The 19808-nt window shown below is 32.5% G+C and overlaps 3 protein-coding genes across 3 annotated transcripts; 1 reads left to right on the top strand and 2 right to left on the bottom strand.

Moving 5' to 3' along the window:
- The first annotated feature begins 2470 nt into the window (after positions 1–2470).
- On the top strand, positions 2471–4032 carry LOC108451906 (histone H3-lysine(4) N-trimethyltransferase ATX1). Its single transcript, XM_017749612.2, has 2 exons — positions 2471–3756; positions 3847–4032. The coding sequence occupies exons 1-2, from the start codon at positions 2680–2682 to the stop codon at positions 3895–3897; spliced, it is 1128 nt and encodes a 375-aa protein (XP_017605101.1). The 5' UTR covers positions 2471–2679; the 3' UTR covers positions 3898–4032.
- An 885-nt stretch (positions 4033–4917) lies between these two features.
- Positions 4918–11504, bottom strand: LOC108453334 (SART-1 family protein DOT2). The gene is made up of 13 exons (XM_017751372.2): positions 11265–11504; positions 9771–10609; positions 9215–9356; positions 9048–9102; positions 8598–8711; positions 8403–8499; positions 8002–8068; positions 7790–7849; positions 7077–7689; positions 6313–6698; positions 5971–6191; positions 5462–5546; positions 4918–5253 (listed from the first exon to the last, which is right to left on the bottom strand). Exons 2-13 carry the CDS (start codon positions 10577–10579, stop codon positions 5179–5181), a joined length of 2724 nt encoding a protein of 907 aa, XP_017606861.1. The 5' UTR covers positions 10580–10609; positions 11265–11504; the 3' UTR covers positions 4918–5178.
- A 1505-nt stretch (positions 11505–13009) lies between these two features.
- Positions 13010–18668, bottom strand: LOC108449968 (mitogen-activated protein kinase 19-like). Its single transcript, XM_017747369.2, has 10 exons — positions 18229–18668; positions 16255–16660; positions 15908–16035; positions 15758–15817; positions 15251–15400; positions 14975–15130; positions 14631–14842; positions 14425–14526; positions 13998–14152; positions 13010–13698 (listed from the first exon to the last, which is right to left on the bottom strand). Exons 1-10 carry the CDS (start codon positions 18250–18252, stop codon positions 13304–13306), a joined length of 1788 nt encoding a protein of 595 aa, XP_017602858.1. The 5' UTR covers positions 18253–18668; the 3' UTR covers positions 13010–13303.
- Between the last annotated feature and the right edge of the window lie 1140 nt (positions 18669–19808).

Genomic DNA, 19808 nt, shown 5'->3' with positions numbered 1-19808 from the left:
TCTATTTTTGAATATGTATCGGAATACTAGTCTGTATTTACATTTGCAACATCTGATTTTCCATCCAAATCGGGCCTATTTGAAAATATTCTTAACAGTAGGTGTAACCTTGTGAAAAAAACATTGCAAAAGGTAGCTAACAATTAGGGCAATTTGTGGTATTATGCCACTCGAATTAAATACAACACCATTTGTAGTGAAATGAGCCTGTGTTGCAATGTGCTACAACATTGAATTTATTGCTCATTCAGAAAATAATAGAACAATAGAATAATTGCATACTTATAACAACACAATTTGAACCAATATTTACATAATTCTAATCCTTTTTATCGAAAAGATTATGGCATTAACCAATTTGCTGTAAATAAAAACTGCGTACGGTTTATAATGTTATATACATTGCATATGATATTATGCATTCTATATTTAATCAATTTTAAATATTATTTGTTAATTCATGCAAAATAATATTTTTATTTGAATTATTGAATATAATTAAAGTATATTAACTTATGAATTTAAATATTATAATAGAATATTTTCAAATCATTTTTAATATATTTAACTTACAATATAGTTTTAATTTATATATTAACCAGAGAGTGGATGGTTTAAATTTAACACTGATGGGGCAGTATCATTAACTAATCAACATGCAACAATCAGGGGTGTTTTCAGATATGCAAATGCGAACTAGGTATGTAGCTTTTCTGTGGGAATGAGTAAGGATAATATTTTCAAGGTGGAAGCAAGAGTTGTGGTTGCATGGGGGAGAGGATTGCGACAGGTTGAAGTCGAATGTAATAATGCACTTCTAGTTGAATTGTTGTTGGTTAGTGGATCTATCGATAGCAGAATGGTTGAGCTGCATTTGATTCATAGTATCCTTAATCATGAATGGAAAGTGCGGATTCGCCACGTTTCTAGATCTCAAAACGTAGTTGCTGATCATATGGCAAGACTTGCGGTATCTAGTCCTCCAAGTATAGTTGTTTTTGAAGAATCTCCAATTTCAGTCCAAGGAATTTTATTAGCTGATAAAAGGAGCTTTCATGGGTCCTAAAATATATGTCTTTTTGTAATAACTTTAAGTTATTCTTTTCTAAAAGAAAAAAACATAACTAACTTTAATATATTAATAAGTAATTATTAAGATGGTTAAATTTCTATTCAAGTAATAATTCTATTTTAAAATTAGCATGATATTTTCGTAACTAATAATTATAAATTAAATTATAATATTGTTTATACAATAATAATTTTTGATACAAAATTCTAATATTTTTAAATGAGTGATAATTATCACTTGTATTAAATTATAATTTTTTAACACATTATCACAATTATTTTACTTGTAAACTTTTTATTTTATTTTAACATGAGAATTTAGTAATATGATTAAAAAGTAAAGGTATTCTTATCTTGTTTTTATAAATATTATAAATTATACCTATACTAGAAACTAAGAGGGGAGTGATTTGTGCGAGGCAAAAATGAAAAATTGAATGGCTCTATATATAGACTACATTGCGGGTGTTTTCGTAATTTTAGTTTCAAATTTGGAATTTCGAAGCTTGAAATTGTCACCTTACAAGACAATTAACTTTTTTTTTTTTTAAGTTTTATAGAGATTTCCGATACAGGTTAGTCATGTGTTCTATCCCTATTGAACCCATCATTTAACTTAGGGTAGATTTGTAATGGCAATATGTTTACTAGTGGTTAGTGTAAAAATAGTGATAACTATTAAATTAGATATTGTAGCGATATTGTAGCGTAAAACAAAAATAAAGCTGAACGCACACCACCCAATCGCTCATCCAAACTCATTCTTAATGGGTTCAATGTTCAAATTTTTAAAGATTTGTCATGTGTTGAATCACAAATGTAGTTAAATCTACCTACCCATCTTTCGACGTAACTGATTCGCTATTAAATTCTTTTCTTTTAAATTTCATGGTGGGACGTGTAGGGATTTCACAAGATTGTGTCATATGTTCTACCTGTTTCATTTTTTTTAAATTTCGAATTTATGTCATGTATTAAAAGCACAATAGACTTGCCATATTAGATCACTCTTAGAGAGGGGAAAAATATACTTTTTTACATAATTAAAAAAAAATTTAGTCGAGACCAGAATGTTCACCGCTGATAGCAATGACTAATCTCCTTGTCGTATGTGCTCTCTAAAAAGATAAATGACTAGCCAAAAATATGCTTCATTCTCGAAGGTGAGAATTAAATCTCCAACCTTATAATTAAAGGATAAGATAAACAACCATCAAACCGCACTTAATATAATTTAAAACGAATTTTTTTATCTACAATATTTTTATAATAAAACCAGAAAGAGGCAAAGGACCATTTTATTATATGCATAAAAAAAAACAATAATTGGCGGGTTTTTTTAAGCTCAACACAGCTAAAATCAAAGGTTCTTTTTTTTTTTGTTCATTCTTTTCCCCGCCAAAATTTGTGTGTTCGATTTTAGCGGTAAATTCCCAAAACAAAAGATTTGGTACTTAACATCAGTTCCCACCATCTCTACTTGTTTTCATTTCAAATTTGAAATCAAATCCCCTTTTAACCTCCAAACCCAAATCCAAGCTTCAACTCTTTTCCACAAATCTCCAAAAATAACCCAGAAAAAGAAAAACCATTACTTGCAAAAGAAAAATGGATAGCAGATTTCAAGTATTGCCTCCACTCAAAAGATTTCGGCTTTTGCAACAACAACAACACGAAGAAGATGAAGTGTTCAATGGCTCTAAAACTAACTCTTTTCCTCTCCCGGCGAAGAAAAGGAAGGAGACCAGGGATGTTCCTCTGCCTGAAACTACTTCATATTGCTTGCCTGCCAAGAAGAGAATATGGGCTTTCCAACCTGATTTCCTTTCCGGTAAGCCTCTTTTGCCTTTTGATTTGAATGTTGAGTACGAGAAGCAAGTTGAAATGGAGGAAAACAAGAGCAACCCAATTTGTAAAACTCCCCAAAAATGCACTTTTGATACTCGAAATGAGATTTTCCAGAAAACCAATAAAACCCCACTTGAAGATCGTCCCCCAAAATGCATCAAAACTAGGCAAGAAGTAGGGAATAAAGAAAATCAAATCCCAAAGGAAAACCCACTTGTTAAAAGCCCCAAAAGTCACCAAAAGTGCATCAACATTAGCCCTACAAAAGCTAACAAAGAAGTAGAAGTAGAAGAGGAGGAAGAAGATGGGATTTTATGTGATATTTGTAAAAGCACAGATGGGGATCCAAAAGATCCCATTGTGTTTTGTGATGGATGCGATTTAATGGTACATTCCACATGTTATGGGAATCCATTAATAAAAGAAATCCCAGAAGGTGATTGGTTTTGCAGCCTTTGCTTAGAGAAACCAAACAATGATAAACCCTTTGCTTGTTGCTTATGTCCAACCAAAGTAGGTGCAATGAAACCCACAACTATTGATGGTAAATGGGCTCATTTGGTTTGTGCACTTTTGGTACCTGAAGTGTTCTTTGAGGATCCTGAAGGAAGGGAAAGGATTGATTGTTCAAAGGTACCTGAGAAGAGATGGAAAGGGAGATGTTATGTTTGTAAGACTAGGAAAGGGTGTGTCATTGAATGTTCTGAACCTAAATGTGGATTGGAGTTTCATGTCACTTGTGGATTGAGTGAAGATCTTTGCATTGAATATAAAGAAGGAAAGAAAGGTGCTGTTGTTGCTGGGTTTTGTAAATCCCACACTGAATTGTGGAAAAAGGTACTTTCTTTTAGGCTTTCTACACAATGTTTACTTTATTAATGCAGTGAATAGGAAGGTGTCACTAATGGGTTTTGTTTCTGTTTGCAGCAACAACAGACAGGGAAGTTCAAGATTGTAGCTAGAGATGAGCACAAGTAATCAAATGTGGCAATTTTGTAACTTGATGAGTTTTATAACTTTTGTTGGTGATTTCTTTGGATTACAGATTCTATAAATTTAGGTTGTTTTTTTCTTTTTCCTTAACTTGAATATGTGATGAAGTTGGAACAAAAATTTTGTTTTAAGTTTTCAATTCCCAATGTTTGTTTCTACACACTTCTCATCTTTGTTGCTTATTCAGCTTAATTTTGTAATTTTGGTGTATTGATAAAATGTCAAATTTAACTTTTAATATTTATATATTTTTTATCAATTTAATCTTTACTGTCTTTAAAAACTAAATTTGATGTTATGTTTTTTATATTTGCAAAGATATTTAGGAGTATGGTATTTGACCATGGATGACTGGATAATTCATTAAATTTGATGTTTTAAATAATTAAAATTTGTTAAATTAAAATGGATAATGTGTAGCATTACTCTCACTAAGAATTTCAAATATCAATTGGTTTTATCGAAATTTTATATTTAATTGAATTTTTATTGATGATAGATTAATCAATTAAGGTTTTTTTTTTTTTTGTTATTGTTAATGATCAAATTTTGCTTTTGACAAATTATATCATATGATGATGGCACATGACATACCATTTGACGGCATATAATAAAAGTATAAAAAAACTATTAAAATTATTTAAAAATCTATAAATATTTAAAATGAAAAAAAACTATAAAAATATGACATTTCGTTTTCTCTATATTATAACTCAATTTATTCTTCTCAATCACAATAAATTATCTCACTTGATACCACCATTACACTTCAATCACTATTACTTTTAACCAACTGCCTTCCTCAAATCAGATAATCACATAAAACCCTTAAAACCCTTATCATTGATAATGGTTGGATGCTTAAATTTATTTGGTCTCCTTTAGCCTTTTAAATAATAGATGAGTGGTTGGAATAATAGTAAGAATTGGAACATTCTATAATGATTCAAATCAGTTAAAAGCAGATCATATCCCTAATAATATACTTCAATGATGGCCAATGTATTTTAAGATGCAAACATAAATCAGCTTTAAATAGTACAGCATTTGACATCAGTTTTTTTTTAGGTCAAATCTTACACAATACAAAAATCATTTTTTAGATCAATTTTCATGTTACCCAAAAAACAAGTAAAATCAAGTTGGAAAATTTCTCTACAACTTGGATTTGTGTTCGACAGTTGGCTACAGATACCTTGACCACCAGGTTGCAGCCATCTCCCATCTTCATCTTTCATCATACCCAAACCATACATCTTACAATTTTCAAGTTTTAGGCTTCTTTGGTGTGCCTGAATTCCCTGCCTCAGCCTTGCGCTTGATTCCCAAGAAATGCTCAACCTATTGAATTGGAATATGAATTAAACTAAAATACTGAATTCTGATATCATCCCCATTAATGATGATTGAAGAGTTTAGCATCATAATCACTAAAAGTATCCAATAAATAAAAAGAACTAGACCTTCACTTGAATTCCAATGAAAAAGATTCTATGGCAATGAAACATGATTGGCTTTCAGTAAATGTATAAGGTAAGAATTAACTTGCCTTTCTATCACCAAGCATAGGCGTCAAGCCTCCCGGAAAATCCTTCTCAACAGTAGCAAAGCCACTTGCAGGATCACTAGTTTGCCTGGAAATAAATCACATGAAAGAAATGAGGTACAATTGCAACCCACAACTGAAAATGTAATAAACAAGCAATCATATTAATTAATGATCAAAATTATATGCAATGGCAACACATATCACATAGCATAAAATGGTAAACCAAGCTTCATTTTGCACAAGGTCAAGTCCCTGTAACTGCACATCAAACCTAATAGTCACAAGAATTATTACCAACAGAGCGGATCAAGTTGATTTCCAAGTTCATAAAATATCCATTCAAAGAAAAAAAAATACCATAACAGAGAAAAAGGAAGAAGAAGCTAGATAATAAACCCTAGTTCCAGGCAGCTAATATGATATGTGGATTTCTTTCAGTTCTTGAACTAAAATGTTTAAAACCCAGCAAGCAGAGATCATGAATTAACCCAAGGAAAGAAAGAACATACCCTGGTTTGACGTGACCACTAAGGACAAGGTAGGGTGTTTTCAGCTGAGCTTGAGCTTCCCTCATCCTCTCCACTGAAAGTGAAGGTGTATCTGAATTTTTCATTTGCTTCAGCTTCAACTCTTCCTGATATTGCTTCATTCGCTTTTCTTGCTTCATTTTGCCAGGCCCCTTGCCATGAAATTTATGAGAAAGCATCCGGAAGGCTTCCTTAGGAGTCACCTGGAGAAGATAGGAAAGTAGTTATTTGTAAGTCCAAATGCAAATATAACACATTCATTTTATAAATATATAAACGTCGGCACAGACTTAAGAAAGCAATAGACCAGATTGAAGTACTTACAATTCGACCAAATTCATCTGTCCTTTCAATGCGAATATCTTTAAATCTATTATCAGTTTCGTGATCATCGTCTACAATGCCAACAAGTTTGCTCTTTTTCTTGTCCATGTTTCGGCCACCCCATTCAATAGTTTCTTTAAGTGTTCCTCGATCTTTAAGCAGCTTCAGCGCACCTGATAATCCTTTGCCAACCGCAATTTCGTGAATGGTTTCATCTGGAACAACCTCATTGTTGTCCTCATTAGCAGGTTTTTCATCAGCACTAGTATCAACGACCTCTGTCCATCCACCCACCTCGTTTTCTCCATTTTCTCTATCTTGTTCAGAAGCTCCTGGCACTTCATCCTCATCCATGAAGACATCTTCACTGTCAGGCTTATGGGCTTCTGAAGACCAAATTAACATTAACTGTTATTATTTACCAGAAAGAAATTAAAAGCATAAACATCAAATTCTTTTCTTTTTTTTTTCTCTATTGAAAGAGAAGGGGTCAAGTTAGCTGGTGTAATAGGAATATGTGTGGCCAAAATAGAAAAGACGGATATTCAAAAAAAAGATCAAAATTATGATAAAAAATGCATATTACTGGTAGAAAATCTAGAACCTAAAACTTCCAGGAGACTACCCTGACACAGGAACCCATGAAGCTAAATATATTCCAGATTTTAGCAGATGATTTAGTAGCTGGCAGAAAACAAGAAAAGAAAAAATGTGGTCATGTTATAAACGATATTATAGTGAGTAGATTTTGAAAGAAACCAAACCTTCATCAAGCTGAAGACCCCATACAAACTCCTCCATCTCTGTGATCACAACCTTGTTTTCTTGTGCCTCTCCAGTTGAGGTATTTTGATCATCTGTAGTTTGATTGCTAGCAGATGTGGCAGCAAGGAGCGCTACAGCTTGTGGACCTGATTTTTCTTCTTGCTTTTTAAGAGCCAACCTCCTTGCTTTTTCAAGGGATTTATAAAGATCCTCTTCATCATCAGCAAAAACCTGATTTTCATCTTCCTCAGGTTTAACTGTAAGAGTTTGTTCGAGCCGCAGTGATTTTGATGCCTCATCTGCTTTGGCAAATGCTGCTTGGTATGCATTATTTCTCTTTTCAGCCTCGGATCTGGCCTCCTCTTCTTTAATTGCTTGTCTTCTAGAGTCATTCCTAGATCCAAGGTCTCCAGCACCCAGCCCGGCAGAGACAGCTTCTGCTTCAAGGGCATCTATATCCAACTTCTCTTTCTTCCGCAAAGCTTTCTTCTTTTTGGGCTTTTTAAATCGAAGCATTTCCTCTTGGGTGTAATAATCCGATGAAACCTTCCCAACATTATTCAGATCTTCAACACGGTTATTAGTGGGAACACCTAGTAACCTTTTACGCAGCTGCCAAGTGAGGGAAAAGAAAATAAAAGGAACACCATTAGCAAAAAAATGTTAAAATATGTTTGTTATAACAGCTCAAAAAAAATCATTTAAAAATCACCTCATCTAATTTCTTTTCAGCTTCACCAGTAAAGCGCCCCCTTTCATCCAGAGTTACACCCTGAAAATAAATATAAAGTAAAAACAGCCACCAATGATCAAATACCACTTTTCTTCCAATAAAATACAAGGAAACTTCAAAAGACAATATTCTAATTGAAATTCAAGAAGGAAAAGAAAGATTTCGCATGAGGACAGAGCTTATAAACTAACCTCATCTGCAACTGGATCATCATATTGTGGCAGTATTTTTTTCTCAGAACCAGGATCTTCGTTGAACCTAAATTAACATAATCCATATTAAAGGTAACTACTAAATCTGCTAGTAGGTAAATTACACAGGCTCTTCATTGAACCTTAATTAACATAATCCATATTAAAGGAATATATTAAACCTGCTAATAGGTAAATTACACACCCAAAAAAATTGAATACATTGTAATATAGAGTTAAACCTAGGTTAGTATTAAATTCAACCACATAGCTAGAGAAGAATGAGAAGCGAACCTATAAGTTTTTAGTTTTGTATTAAAGGCAAATTATATGCATACACTAGAACTGAGCACATGCATATTCACACACACAGATTTACACAATATATATCAGAATCTTACTTATCATCATAAACCCCGGTTTTCTTCTTTGCAGCCTTGTAAGCCTCATCCCGCTGCTTCTGCTCTCCAATTTCAATATTTTCAAGCATATCAACATCTGTCGGATCAGACCAGAAAGCTCTGTTACACAAAAATCTACGTCATCTCACAAACATAGCCAAAAAATACATGAGTAGCACCCCAAGACTTGTTTACCTTCATTAAGGTCACCATCAGCAAGTATGCTCTGATCTTTGAGTGTTAAAACGACAGCTCCACCATCCATCACTTTGTCAAGGCCATGAAGAACTTTAACCCCTCCTAGATCATCTGTTAATGGATTGTCAGTAACAATAAATGAGCCAATCAGCTAGATGCTGAGATACAAGTAAAAACAGTCATCACACTTCAAAATGAAACATTAGCTCCTATTCAGGACACTGAACAATACCCTAATTTATCTGATCTATTTATAATTAATGGTTCATTTGTTCACCATAATCAGTTGCAATGTTTGGTTTGGACATCATAACAAAGACAAAAATGGACCATTGTGGCACTAACAGTATGCTGCTCAACTCTTTTTGTTCAACATTCAATGACTACATTTAATACATAATTGGCATTATTTGCAACAAGAGAAGTTCAAAAGGAAAGTGAACATACGACTAGGGCGATTATCAGCTTCCTCATCTTCATCTTCTCCTTGAACGAAATTATCCTGAGAAATTTATTCCATAGAATTAATTATTACAATCATTCATATCACTTGCAATAAATAACCATGAGAAGAAACCATGTATTGTAGAAAAGAAAGAACAAAGAATATCTACCTGCTCTTCAAAAATCTTTGATAGCTGCAAAGCTTTCTCCTTTTCAGCATTCCTTTTGTCCTCAAGCTTACGACTTCTACTAACCCATGCTGAAACCTCTGAGAGACCTTCAGATTTCTTTTTCAATCTGACCTCTTTCATTCTGAAAGAGAATGTAAAGGCAATGATAAATACTTGCACTAGGTTAAGCCTTATAATTAAGAAAAACAAACAAGACCTAGAACACATTCTCCCAAAGCAAAGCCCAAATACGTCATCAAGTTCAGAAACCAATCTGTCATGCATTTAGAGAACCTTTTGGCCTGATCACCAAATATTTTAAAGACTTGAGTATATCATAGCCATTCCTTATAAAAATGAAGTTCAAAATTACCTCATGATTTAAAATTTTCCATCTACTAGAATATGCTACAGAATTCAAATAGCATAATCCCTTCCAGAGCTACTATTTTACATGACAAATCTACCATAAAAAATTATAAAGATGGAATGAAGAAGAAAGAACGTCTAATATATAGACAATTTAAGGTCAATTGAGAATAAATGATTCATTCACCTCACTATGCGCTCCTCGAGCTCTGATGAAGATGCCTGCACTAAACTAGCATTGCTTCCAGCATTCAGTTCAGCTTCATCCTTATCTCTACGATCTTCATAGTCTAACGCAAGTTCTCCATCTTTGCTTCCTTCATAATCTTCCTCATGGTTTTTGACCACATTGTCCCTATCTCTTGATCTCTCCTTCTCTAGGTCCGTCTCTCTATTTTTCTGTTTACTTCTATCTTTTCCCTTCTCTCTATCTCTATCCTTCTCTCCTTCCCTCTCCTTCTCTCGATCCTTAAGTTTGTCTCTCTCCTTTTCCCTTTCCTTGGCCTTGTCTCTTTCCTTTTCCTTTTCTCTGTCCCTATCTCTACTTTTGTCCTTTCCCCTTTCCTTCTCAGACTCCCTATCCCTCTCCCTGTCCTTATCCTTTCCTCGATCCTTTCGGTCCTTTTCTCTCTCACGCTCATGTTCTTTTTCTCTATGCTTATCCCTGTCATAATCTTTCTCTTTTTCCCTCACCTTACTATCTTTAGCTCTGTCTTTCCCGTGCTCATCTCTGTCATCCTTCCTCCTCTCCCTGGTTGACACTCTATCCTTCTCCAAGGAATCTTTCTCCCTTTCTTTCAAGATCTCATCACTGCTTCTCTTAGAACGGTCCCGTTCTCTATCCCTATTTCGATGATCCTTTTCTTCTTCTCGACTGCTCTTCTTCTTGTCCTTACTCCGATGCTTTTCGGTTTGCTCTAATTCATCACTGTAGGCTCCTCCAAGCCTGCGTTCTCTAGAAGCATCATCTTCCCTATCATATCGATCCTTCTCCATCGCAAATAACAGAAACAGTCAAAAACTTATCTGCAAAGAAACCATGAACAATATGTGATTCATTGTCCAAACATAATCAGATGTACAACCCAAAATCATACCAGTGGTGGGGAATCAGTATATGATCAAAACCACAAAAGTAAAGCCAGAACAAGCAAGCCTCTATTTGGTTATTGCTTTTGCTATTCACCTTTTTTTTTCCTTCAAAATTTGCAAAAAAGGAAAAAAAAGAAAGAGAAGAGTAGAGATGCAAAACCATAGGCAAATTCAAATTACAAAAAAATAAGAAAAAGGAAATCTATATAAAAATAGAATCATATACTTCTCTAATTCTTTAAAACCTACTATTTGCTTAAATCCTAACGCCCTCTTTTAAACTGGTAAATGATCAATCAAACAGTGCCTAAAGTTGTGAAATCTAAACAGTTCTCAGTTTCAAAAAGATAAACACAATGAATAGTAATTTCTGTTTTTTTTTTTTTTAAGGTTAGGGTGAAGTATGTAAATTACTAAAAGCTTCCTTAACAAAACTCACCAAAAAAAGATACCCATAAAATCATCTAAAACACGAAAATAAAATTCCATAGACCCATAAGTTGTTGTTGACCAAATAGAGAATACAAAGAAAAAGAAGCATAGAGAGAAAAAGGGAAATTGAAAATAAAATAAGCGAAACGGATGTTACCGGAAACTCGAATGAATGCCAAGAAGACGCGGTAGCGGTACCGGTAGCGGCGGCGTATGAGATCCGGCGGCCGGAGATGAATTATAGGTGACGGAAGTTTTCGAGAGTAAAGCTAGTTTGGCACAAAGAGAAGAAGGATTTCTTCGCAAAAATTCTGCACTCCTGATTTTGAGAAGAAAAGGGTTTAATGGGTCGGGTTGGTATATTTTGGATTGAGACGGTCATTAATTGGGTTGGGCTTTTGGGAATTTTTTCTTTAGGGGCTTCTTAGAGTTTGTTTATGTTGTAACTTTTAAATAGACCGAAAATTTGTGTTTAAACGCATTTGAACTTATATTATTCTAATTGTTATAATAGAAAAATAACATTGTCAATTGAATTAAGGTTGAATCGATATTATTATTCCTTACTCTTTAAAAAATACGAGCATCTCTAAATAAAGTTAGGCTTTAATTTCAAATTGCGTTTAATATAAGAGTTAACATATATTTTGCTCGTACACTTAACCATTAGTATTATATTGGTAGCTAAACTTAATTTCATCATATAGATAATTCTGCAATAGTACATGATACTGACAACCAATAATACAGAACACGTGATAATTTTATATTACGACACGTGACAATCCTATTAATTTTTTAAATATAAATTTAAAAAAATTGTAAAAATTATTTTAGGTTAAGAATCATCCTAAACAAAAGTTGTCAAAATTCATTCTAGAAGTATTTTTTAGTAATATATTTATATTTTTATTATAAAATAGCATGCTTTTATATATTATTATTTTTAAATTGAAAAATATATAAAATCTAAAACAATTATATTTCTAAAATTATAAATTTATAAAAAATTATATTTCACATCAAGAATGAATATAGACAAATGGTTATTCTGGATGTATTTTTAGCAATTTTATTTATTTTTATTCTTTAAATACTATGTTTTATATTATTATTTTGAAATTAAAAATATATAAATTTTTTTAAAATATATATCATTTTAAGTTTAGAATAAACAGGGATAAATGGACAACTTCATTTTATCCGATTCATTCTAGAAGTGTTTTTATATTTTATTGTTTTTAAATTTTTATAACAAAATTGATCATACGAATATTAAAAAATAAAAAATCAAATAATACTATATCAACATTTTACAAAACTCCAGCAAATTAAAAGAATACCATAACATAATATATAAATGGTAATAAGTAAAAATCATAAAATTACTAAAAAACATAAAATGATATATAATATCATCTAAATTTTATCGTTATTCATTTTAGACATGAAATGGTTTTTTTATTATAAATTTATAGATATTTAAAATTTTAAAATATATAAATTTATTTTTAAAAACATTCAAAATGAATAAGGATAAATAATTATTTAAGTTTATTTGAATCTTGGCAACATTTTATCTAAATTCATTATAGTTTTTATAAATTTTTATAAATATATAAAAATAATTTAAAAATAATTTTAGATTTTATATATTTTAATAATAAAATATGATGTTTAATAAAAAAATTCAAAATATATAAATTTAGTAAAAAATTATTTTATTTAATATTTAGTAATTTTATATATCTTTATACATGCTTAATTTTCTCATAATATATGTTACATATCATATAAAAATAAAAATAATGTCATAAAATTGAAAAATGAGCTAAACCAGGCTTGCCTTATATTTTGTTTTTCCAAACCTTGTTCCAATTAGGCCATAAATATACACACGAATTTAAGCTAAAATCAATACCAATTGGAACCGGTTTATTAAATATAAAATTCAATGATAAAACATATATTTACACATAACATAAATTAGATAATGGAAAATAAATAAAATACCAAGATCCATCTTTCCTAGCCTTCACAAAGAATATCCTAACTGTTTCTGAGAAGTCAGATGATTGTTCAAAGAAAGGCCACCCCATTTCCGGGAAGTCGATGAACATTCGTAGCTATTACCTTGATAACGAAGAAGAGTTTGACCCGATGCTCCCGGTTAACTTCAATTTAAGACAATCTATACTAAACTGTACCTACAGTCCTATGGGCAACTACAGCCACAGCAGCAGCACCGACTGCACCAAACTGGGTTTGTGCCTGCAGAATTTTTGCATCAATGCCCAATCTATCATTTAATTGCTCTGCCTTTGCTTGCGGTTGTTGATACGGGTTGCTCTTCATGCCGACAGCCATTGCTGGGGATTGGCTTGCGGCCATGCTGAACTGTGGTTGCAGTTTTGCTTGTTGATTCATGTCACTCTGTATTCTGGATTTCTCTTGATTTATGGTGTTGGTGCTGGAACGGGGCTGCGGAGGAAGGACTGTGGTTTGGTGAAAGACCTTAGCATCGTAACCATCTTTAGTATTCTTTGGATTCTCATGTGTTATGACAGATTCGACAACTCTCCCGGGTTTTGCTGTACAAAACAAGAGGAGAACAAACTTCAGGATCAGCTAAATGGTGAAGCAAGAAAAACATATAATTGGCCGTATGCCTATGATCAATGAGTAAACGTATTTTCACATTTCGTGCTAGTGAATATGCCTAAGGAATGTTGGAATCTTCAACAATGTGAAATTATTGTAGAAAAATCCACTTCCGGGTTTCAAACAGCAAACAGAGAGTGGGGCCCGGAGGGACAACATATGAAATAGTTTTCAATCCAGTACAGCAGGCAGAAACAACAGTAAAAAGAACAGAAAGCACCATTCATACCTGCTGGCACCTTAGTTGGAGGACGTGCTAACTTTCGATTACCAGAAATTGCATCAGTTACTTTTTTGGAAGCCTCTTCGGTAACGTTTTGATTCTCACACAAAACCGAAGCTGACTGCCTATTCAGAGGTATTGTACTGGAATGAACTGTATTCCTGCAATAAATAGGACACAAGTCGGAAATTGGAATATCGCGTCACCATAAGGGGAGAAAATGTGGTAATTTGTTTGAATCCATATGTTAGTGGGGGAATGCATAAAAATTAAAAGAACATATTTATTTTTGTTTATCATGTTCATATGCATATATTGATCACGAGACTAAATTTCTCTTCACCCTATCATAAAACCGTAAACCCCAGAGCAGTTGAGAATAATTGTATAAAGAACATTTCTGATTAAAGGAAAATGTTAAAACATGAAATACCTCGGTAGGGACGTGTGCTTCCTCTCCGGATGGAAAACCGGCACACTTCTACCACTGTTTTCTTCAAGATATGCAAACTGCTTTCTGAATTGACCAATGGCACTGCGATAAAACCAAAATATAATCAAGCAGATTAAGAGTGAAAAAATACGAGAAACATAACAATTAACGATAAATGCATTAAGATAAGTAGGAAAAATTCAAACCTCGGATAAAGAAAATTAGTTCCTTCATTTCCGTTTATATAGTCTTTGAGCAGCTGAGGATGATATTCTAGTATCTCTCTGTAAATTAATTCCCTAACATCCTCCTTTACCAACCTTCGCCTCTCAAACTCGAACTCTAATTTCGAGATTTGCTGACAAGAAGGTTCCCTCTCAATTTTAGCCAAGCCTTTGAAGTAAGGATCGGCTAATGCCTATCACATTAAGACAAAGAAGTACAATTAATGTAAAGAACACACAAACATGCATCAGAAACCTCCACGATTTTTTGACTCAATTGCATCCAGGACACCATATTTATAGCATTAAAATAAAAGATATGACACCTCCTCAGCGGTTGGTCGGTCTTTTAGATCAAACGCCAACAGCCTCTGCAATAGCCGCACTGCTAACGGGTCTACATTTGGGAACTTCTGTGAGAAAGGCACAGGTTGTTTTATCCGCATTTCTGTCAAGTATTTTCGTGCTTTATCATTTCGGACCTGCAATCGTGTGAAACAAACATCACCATTCGCACTCTATAAAAGAAAAGAGTAAAATATCACCCTCCAGAAACAAAACATAAACACACACATAAAAGGAAAGCGAGAAAGAGGCCATACTCCAGAAATAGTTTCAGGTGAAGGTGTCCCCAAAAGATCAGTGATCAATTCCAATTGATGAACGACACTTTTTCCAGGAAATAGAGGCTTCCCCATCAATACCTCGGCAAAGATGCAGCCAATGCTCCAAATATCAATAGCCGGTGTATACTGCAGACAGTTACCAACAAAAATTAGACTTGAATACGTAAAATTAAAAAGCCCCGCCACAAGTTAAGCACTCTCGAGAAATAGACATAACTAGACAGAATTACCTGAATGACAGATATTTCAACTTCCAAGAGAGTTCATAGTCCTCCCTGAACAACAATTCTTTTAATCTAAGAATTACTGTTCACTAAAAGGCACTCAGGTATCATTTATATAAACAAATTTGTGGTGATTCGCTAAATACGACATAGTTCAAATGAGACATGGTTAATTCAATATTTGGCAATAAATGTGGTGATTGGCTAAAAAAGTCAACCCTCGAAATAAAACCAAGACATTAAACTAGAAGAGGCATACCTTGGAAAAGAAAAATCCACACAGCTCTGGTGCCCTGTACCATCGCGTAGCAACATAGTCCTGAAAGGAACATAGGAAAATAACGTATAAACACGAGTATCAACTCTTCTTAGTGGTAGAAAAAGAAAGCATGCACCCAAAACTACATACCGTCCAAAAGACGGTGGTTGGGGTGTCACTAAATGCAACTCTTGCTAGCCCGAAGTCGCAAACTTTAAGCTTGCAATTGGCATTTGCCAGTATATTCTTTGGTTTAAGGTCACGATGGTAGACATTAGCTGCAACCGAGAACTTAGCAATCAGTGTAAATTTGCAATTGCTTTCAAGCACCATATCCCAATTAGATGGCAAAAACCGAGGCAAAAGCAATTTACATCTATGAGGGAGAGACTTCAACCTTCCATTAAGAACAGTAACAAGCCAAAAGCCAATGAAAAATATAGCCTTAATTACAGACATGTACGAAAGACAATTAAAGAGATGAAACAATTGTTTACCTGTATGCATATATTTCATTGCACGAAGCATTTGGTAAAGGAAAAACTGGTGGTGTTCACGGGTTAAGTCATCATTAGCTTTGATGACTTCGTGAAGATCAGACTCCATGAGCTCAAAAACAACAAATATATCATTGAACTCCCTCTTTGACGGTGGCAACATTATATGCTTAATTTCAACTATATCAGGATGTCTAAGAAGTCTAAGCAGCTTGACTTCACGTAAAATCCTTAAAGCATCAGATGTGTAGTCGAATACATCTCGTATTTTCTTTATTGCGACTTTCTTACCAGTATGAGTGTCAAGTGCCGCACAAACAACTCCATAGCTTCCCTTCCCAATGACTTCAATAATTTTGTACTGGTTTGCATCGCCATATTCAGTGAAAAAGTCCTCTTTTAGGTCCTGAAGAACAAAAGAGAAAAACAATCAGAACCGCGCATGACGGGACCATAAGTAAGTTATCTATGAATTAAAGAAAAGAATAAGAAGCAGCAGCGAGAGGGGAAAAACAGAATCGGGCATTACTGGATCATACAAAACATGCAACAAGTGAATTTTCTATGGAGTTAAGGACAAAGAAAAGTAGCAACAGCAGCTAAAGAATGCAGCAGAGAAGCAGTAACAAAAATAGCCAAAACAACCAGCATACCATAACTGTATAACTACTAACAAGCATATAAGATAACGGAGTCAGTTAATCAAGATAGATTGATCCAAAATCTGATTCAAATCCAATATAACACTTATGGGTACATAAGAAATGAATTGAATCAATTCCTTCTAATGAATCGATCCATTACAACTTCGCATATGGGATACAAAGGGAGCTAATAGGAAATGATAATCTGAATCTCACTCAAAACTAAAGGTCTAAACAGACTTGATGTTAAAAATGAATGAAGACCTGGAAACATGAGTATGACATTATCAAGAACTCAATAAATTAACTGCATTTAAGACGTTACAAATGCACACAAATCTTTGTTCGACTGCCTGCAAAAGATATCCATTGAACTTGAAGTTGCTCAAATGAAGCCAAAAGCCCAAAACCAAGAGTCTTCCTACAGCTTCTAATAGCATTTAAAGATGCAAAAAAAGATTGACATTCGGAAATGGATCCAAAGTCATTGCCCAAGGGGAACATTCCAAATATTTCTCTTTGCTTGACAATTTCTAATAGTAAAAAACCAAACATAGAATCCATCGAGACTAGACTCATTTCTTGCTGCCAATCATAGCTAGAAAGGAAACCAATATCACCTTCAAAGAAGAAAGCCAAATCAAAAAGAACCAATAAAGTTATTCGTGTTTATCATATAAAAAACAAAAGCATCTTTACAGTAATCCAAAACAAGTTCAAAGAGAATAAATTTCAGGAATCATTTACAACATTAAGCCTCGCAATCATTTTAAATAACAAAACTAATTCAAGAATTTAAAAATCCACCACTTCTTATAAGTTAAATTCCTCTTTTCAAAATATGGAATATCTTGTCTACACGACTGGTAATGAAACATGCTTTAACAGTTCTGAAACTTCAAGTTGATTTAATAACTTATCAAGTACAAGTCAAGGTCTTTTTCTTTGTTCTCTTTCTCTTCTACACTAAGAATTGCTTCATTTCAGCAAAAAAAGAAAAAAACTAAAAGTGATCTTCTCTAAGCTCAGTTCCAAAATTAATGCCAAAACTTAACAAAAAAGAAGAATCTAACCCCAAATGTCAATTTATCTCCTTTCACAACACCTCCAAAGGATTATTATCAACTTAGAATCCATAACACCAACGCCTTATCCATTCTATTCAAACAAAGGAAAGAAAGAAGAACCTTAAATTTTCAATGTATGCTCAAGACAATCAAAAAGTTAAAATCTTTTCCACTTTCAAACACAAAAGAACTTAGAATTCTAAAGCTTTAAAAATAAAAGAAAAAAAAACAACATATTTTATACCAAAAGAAAAGAAACCAACCTTCTTCCACTGATCCTGCTGCATATTTTCTTCAACCCCAAAAATATCTCCTTTATATATAGAGAGTTCTTCTTAACTGAAAAGTCACCCAAAGAACAGAAATAGAAACAAAAAAGGAAAAAGATTTGTCTGAGTAGCCAAACACAAGCAGACTAGAAAGAGTAAACCAGCCACATTTGCCTAAACCAAAGTTTCTTTTTTAATTAAAAAAAGAACTTATTCAGAAGTTCCTGAATTCTGGGTCGTTTGAAAAACTGAAAGATCTGGGAGAGCTCGAATGTGATTTTGGTTTTCTGTTGTCTTCATTAAACTTCACTTTATATTCCTTTCAAAAAAATATATTTTATATTCAATGAACATTTTTTATAAAAAAAAAGGATTAATATCATATTCAAATAATTTGCTATCCACCAGTTTTTTATTCTGAATTTCATTTTTCAGTTTAAGCCCATTTTAATAATTGCTATTGGTCAAATTCTGCTATTAGACCTGCACTTTATATAAGTTAGGGATTTAGAATTTATATTTTAATTTGGTCATTTTTAGTGTCTATATTTTTAGAATTGGAAAATTTTAGTCCTAACTAAATGGTAACTATTAAATCCATTAAGTTAAATTCTTTTATTTTTAAAATTTGATACGTCAAAATTATTATCAGACGTGGAATGCTATGCTAGTTTGTTATTTTCATATACTGCTGACAAATAAAAAACCAATTAATAGATTTAACTCGTGTCGTTTACATTAATACTGAAATTCAAAAAATATAGTGATTAAGAATGATAAGAATGATCCAATTGGAGAACATAGACAAAATCTACAATGTTACAAATAATACAAGACTAATAGCATATTTTAACCAAACAAATTTAGTTGATATCGTTTGTTCAGGATTGAAATTTTAAAATTTGAAAAGTATAGGGACTAAAATTGATTAAATTAAAGTATAGATACTAAATCTATAACTTACACAAAGTACAGGGCATAACAGCAGAATGTGACCATTACTATTTTCCTTTATTTATAATCGCTTTTTGATAAATTTTTTTTACTTTGATGTTTTATATTTTAATATTATTTATTAACGATAAATATGGTTTTAATTTTTTAATAAGTTTAGATTTTGTAACATTTATGATATGGATGAATGGAAATATTTATCTTAAAAAATATATTTATAAAATCATTTCAATAAATTATTATTGACTGAGTGGCATGAATTTTTAATTATCTGTTTGATTCTTAAATAATAATTTTATTAAAATTATCTAATAAAACATTATTATAATAAAATTAGATTATCCTTTAAATTAAATTATTTTATATATAATATAGATAAAAATTTTATAGCAGATTTTACAATTGAACTCGATACCTATAAATATCAAAGTACTCTTAAAATGTATTTTAAGAAATTAAATACTTCTATGATTTCATGTGTTTTTCTTTTATAAATTATTATTTTTTCAGTTCTCTAATTGACATTTAACTCAATTAAATAATCTATAATAATATAGATACTTAGAGGAATAATTAATTAAAGTTATATACGAGTAGCTAATAAAACTTTGGTACTGTTG

The sequence above is a fragment of the Gossypium arboreum genome, chromosome 5 (assembly GCF_025698485.1).
Source record: "Gossypium arboreum isolate Shixiya-1 chromosome 5, ASM2569848v2, whole genome shotgun sequence".
Lineage (NCBI taxonomy): Eukaryota > Viridiplantae > Streptophyta > Magnoliopsida > Malvales > Malvaceae > Gossypium > Gossypium arboreum.
This window is presented reverse-complemented; position numbering and strand designations above follow the sequence as displayed.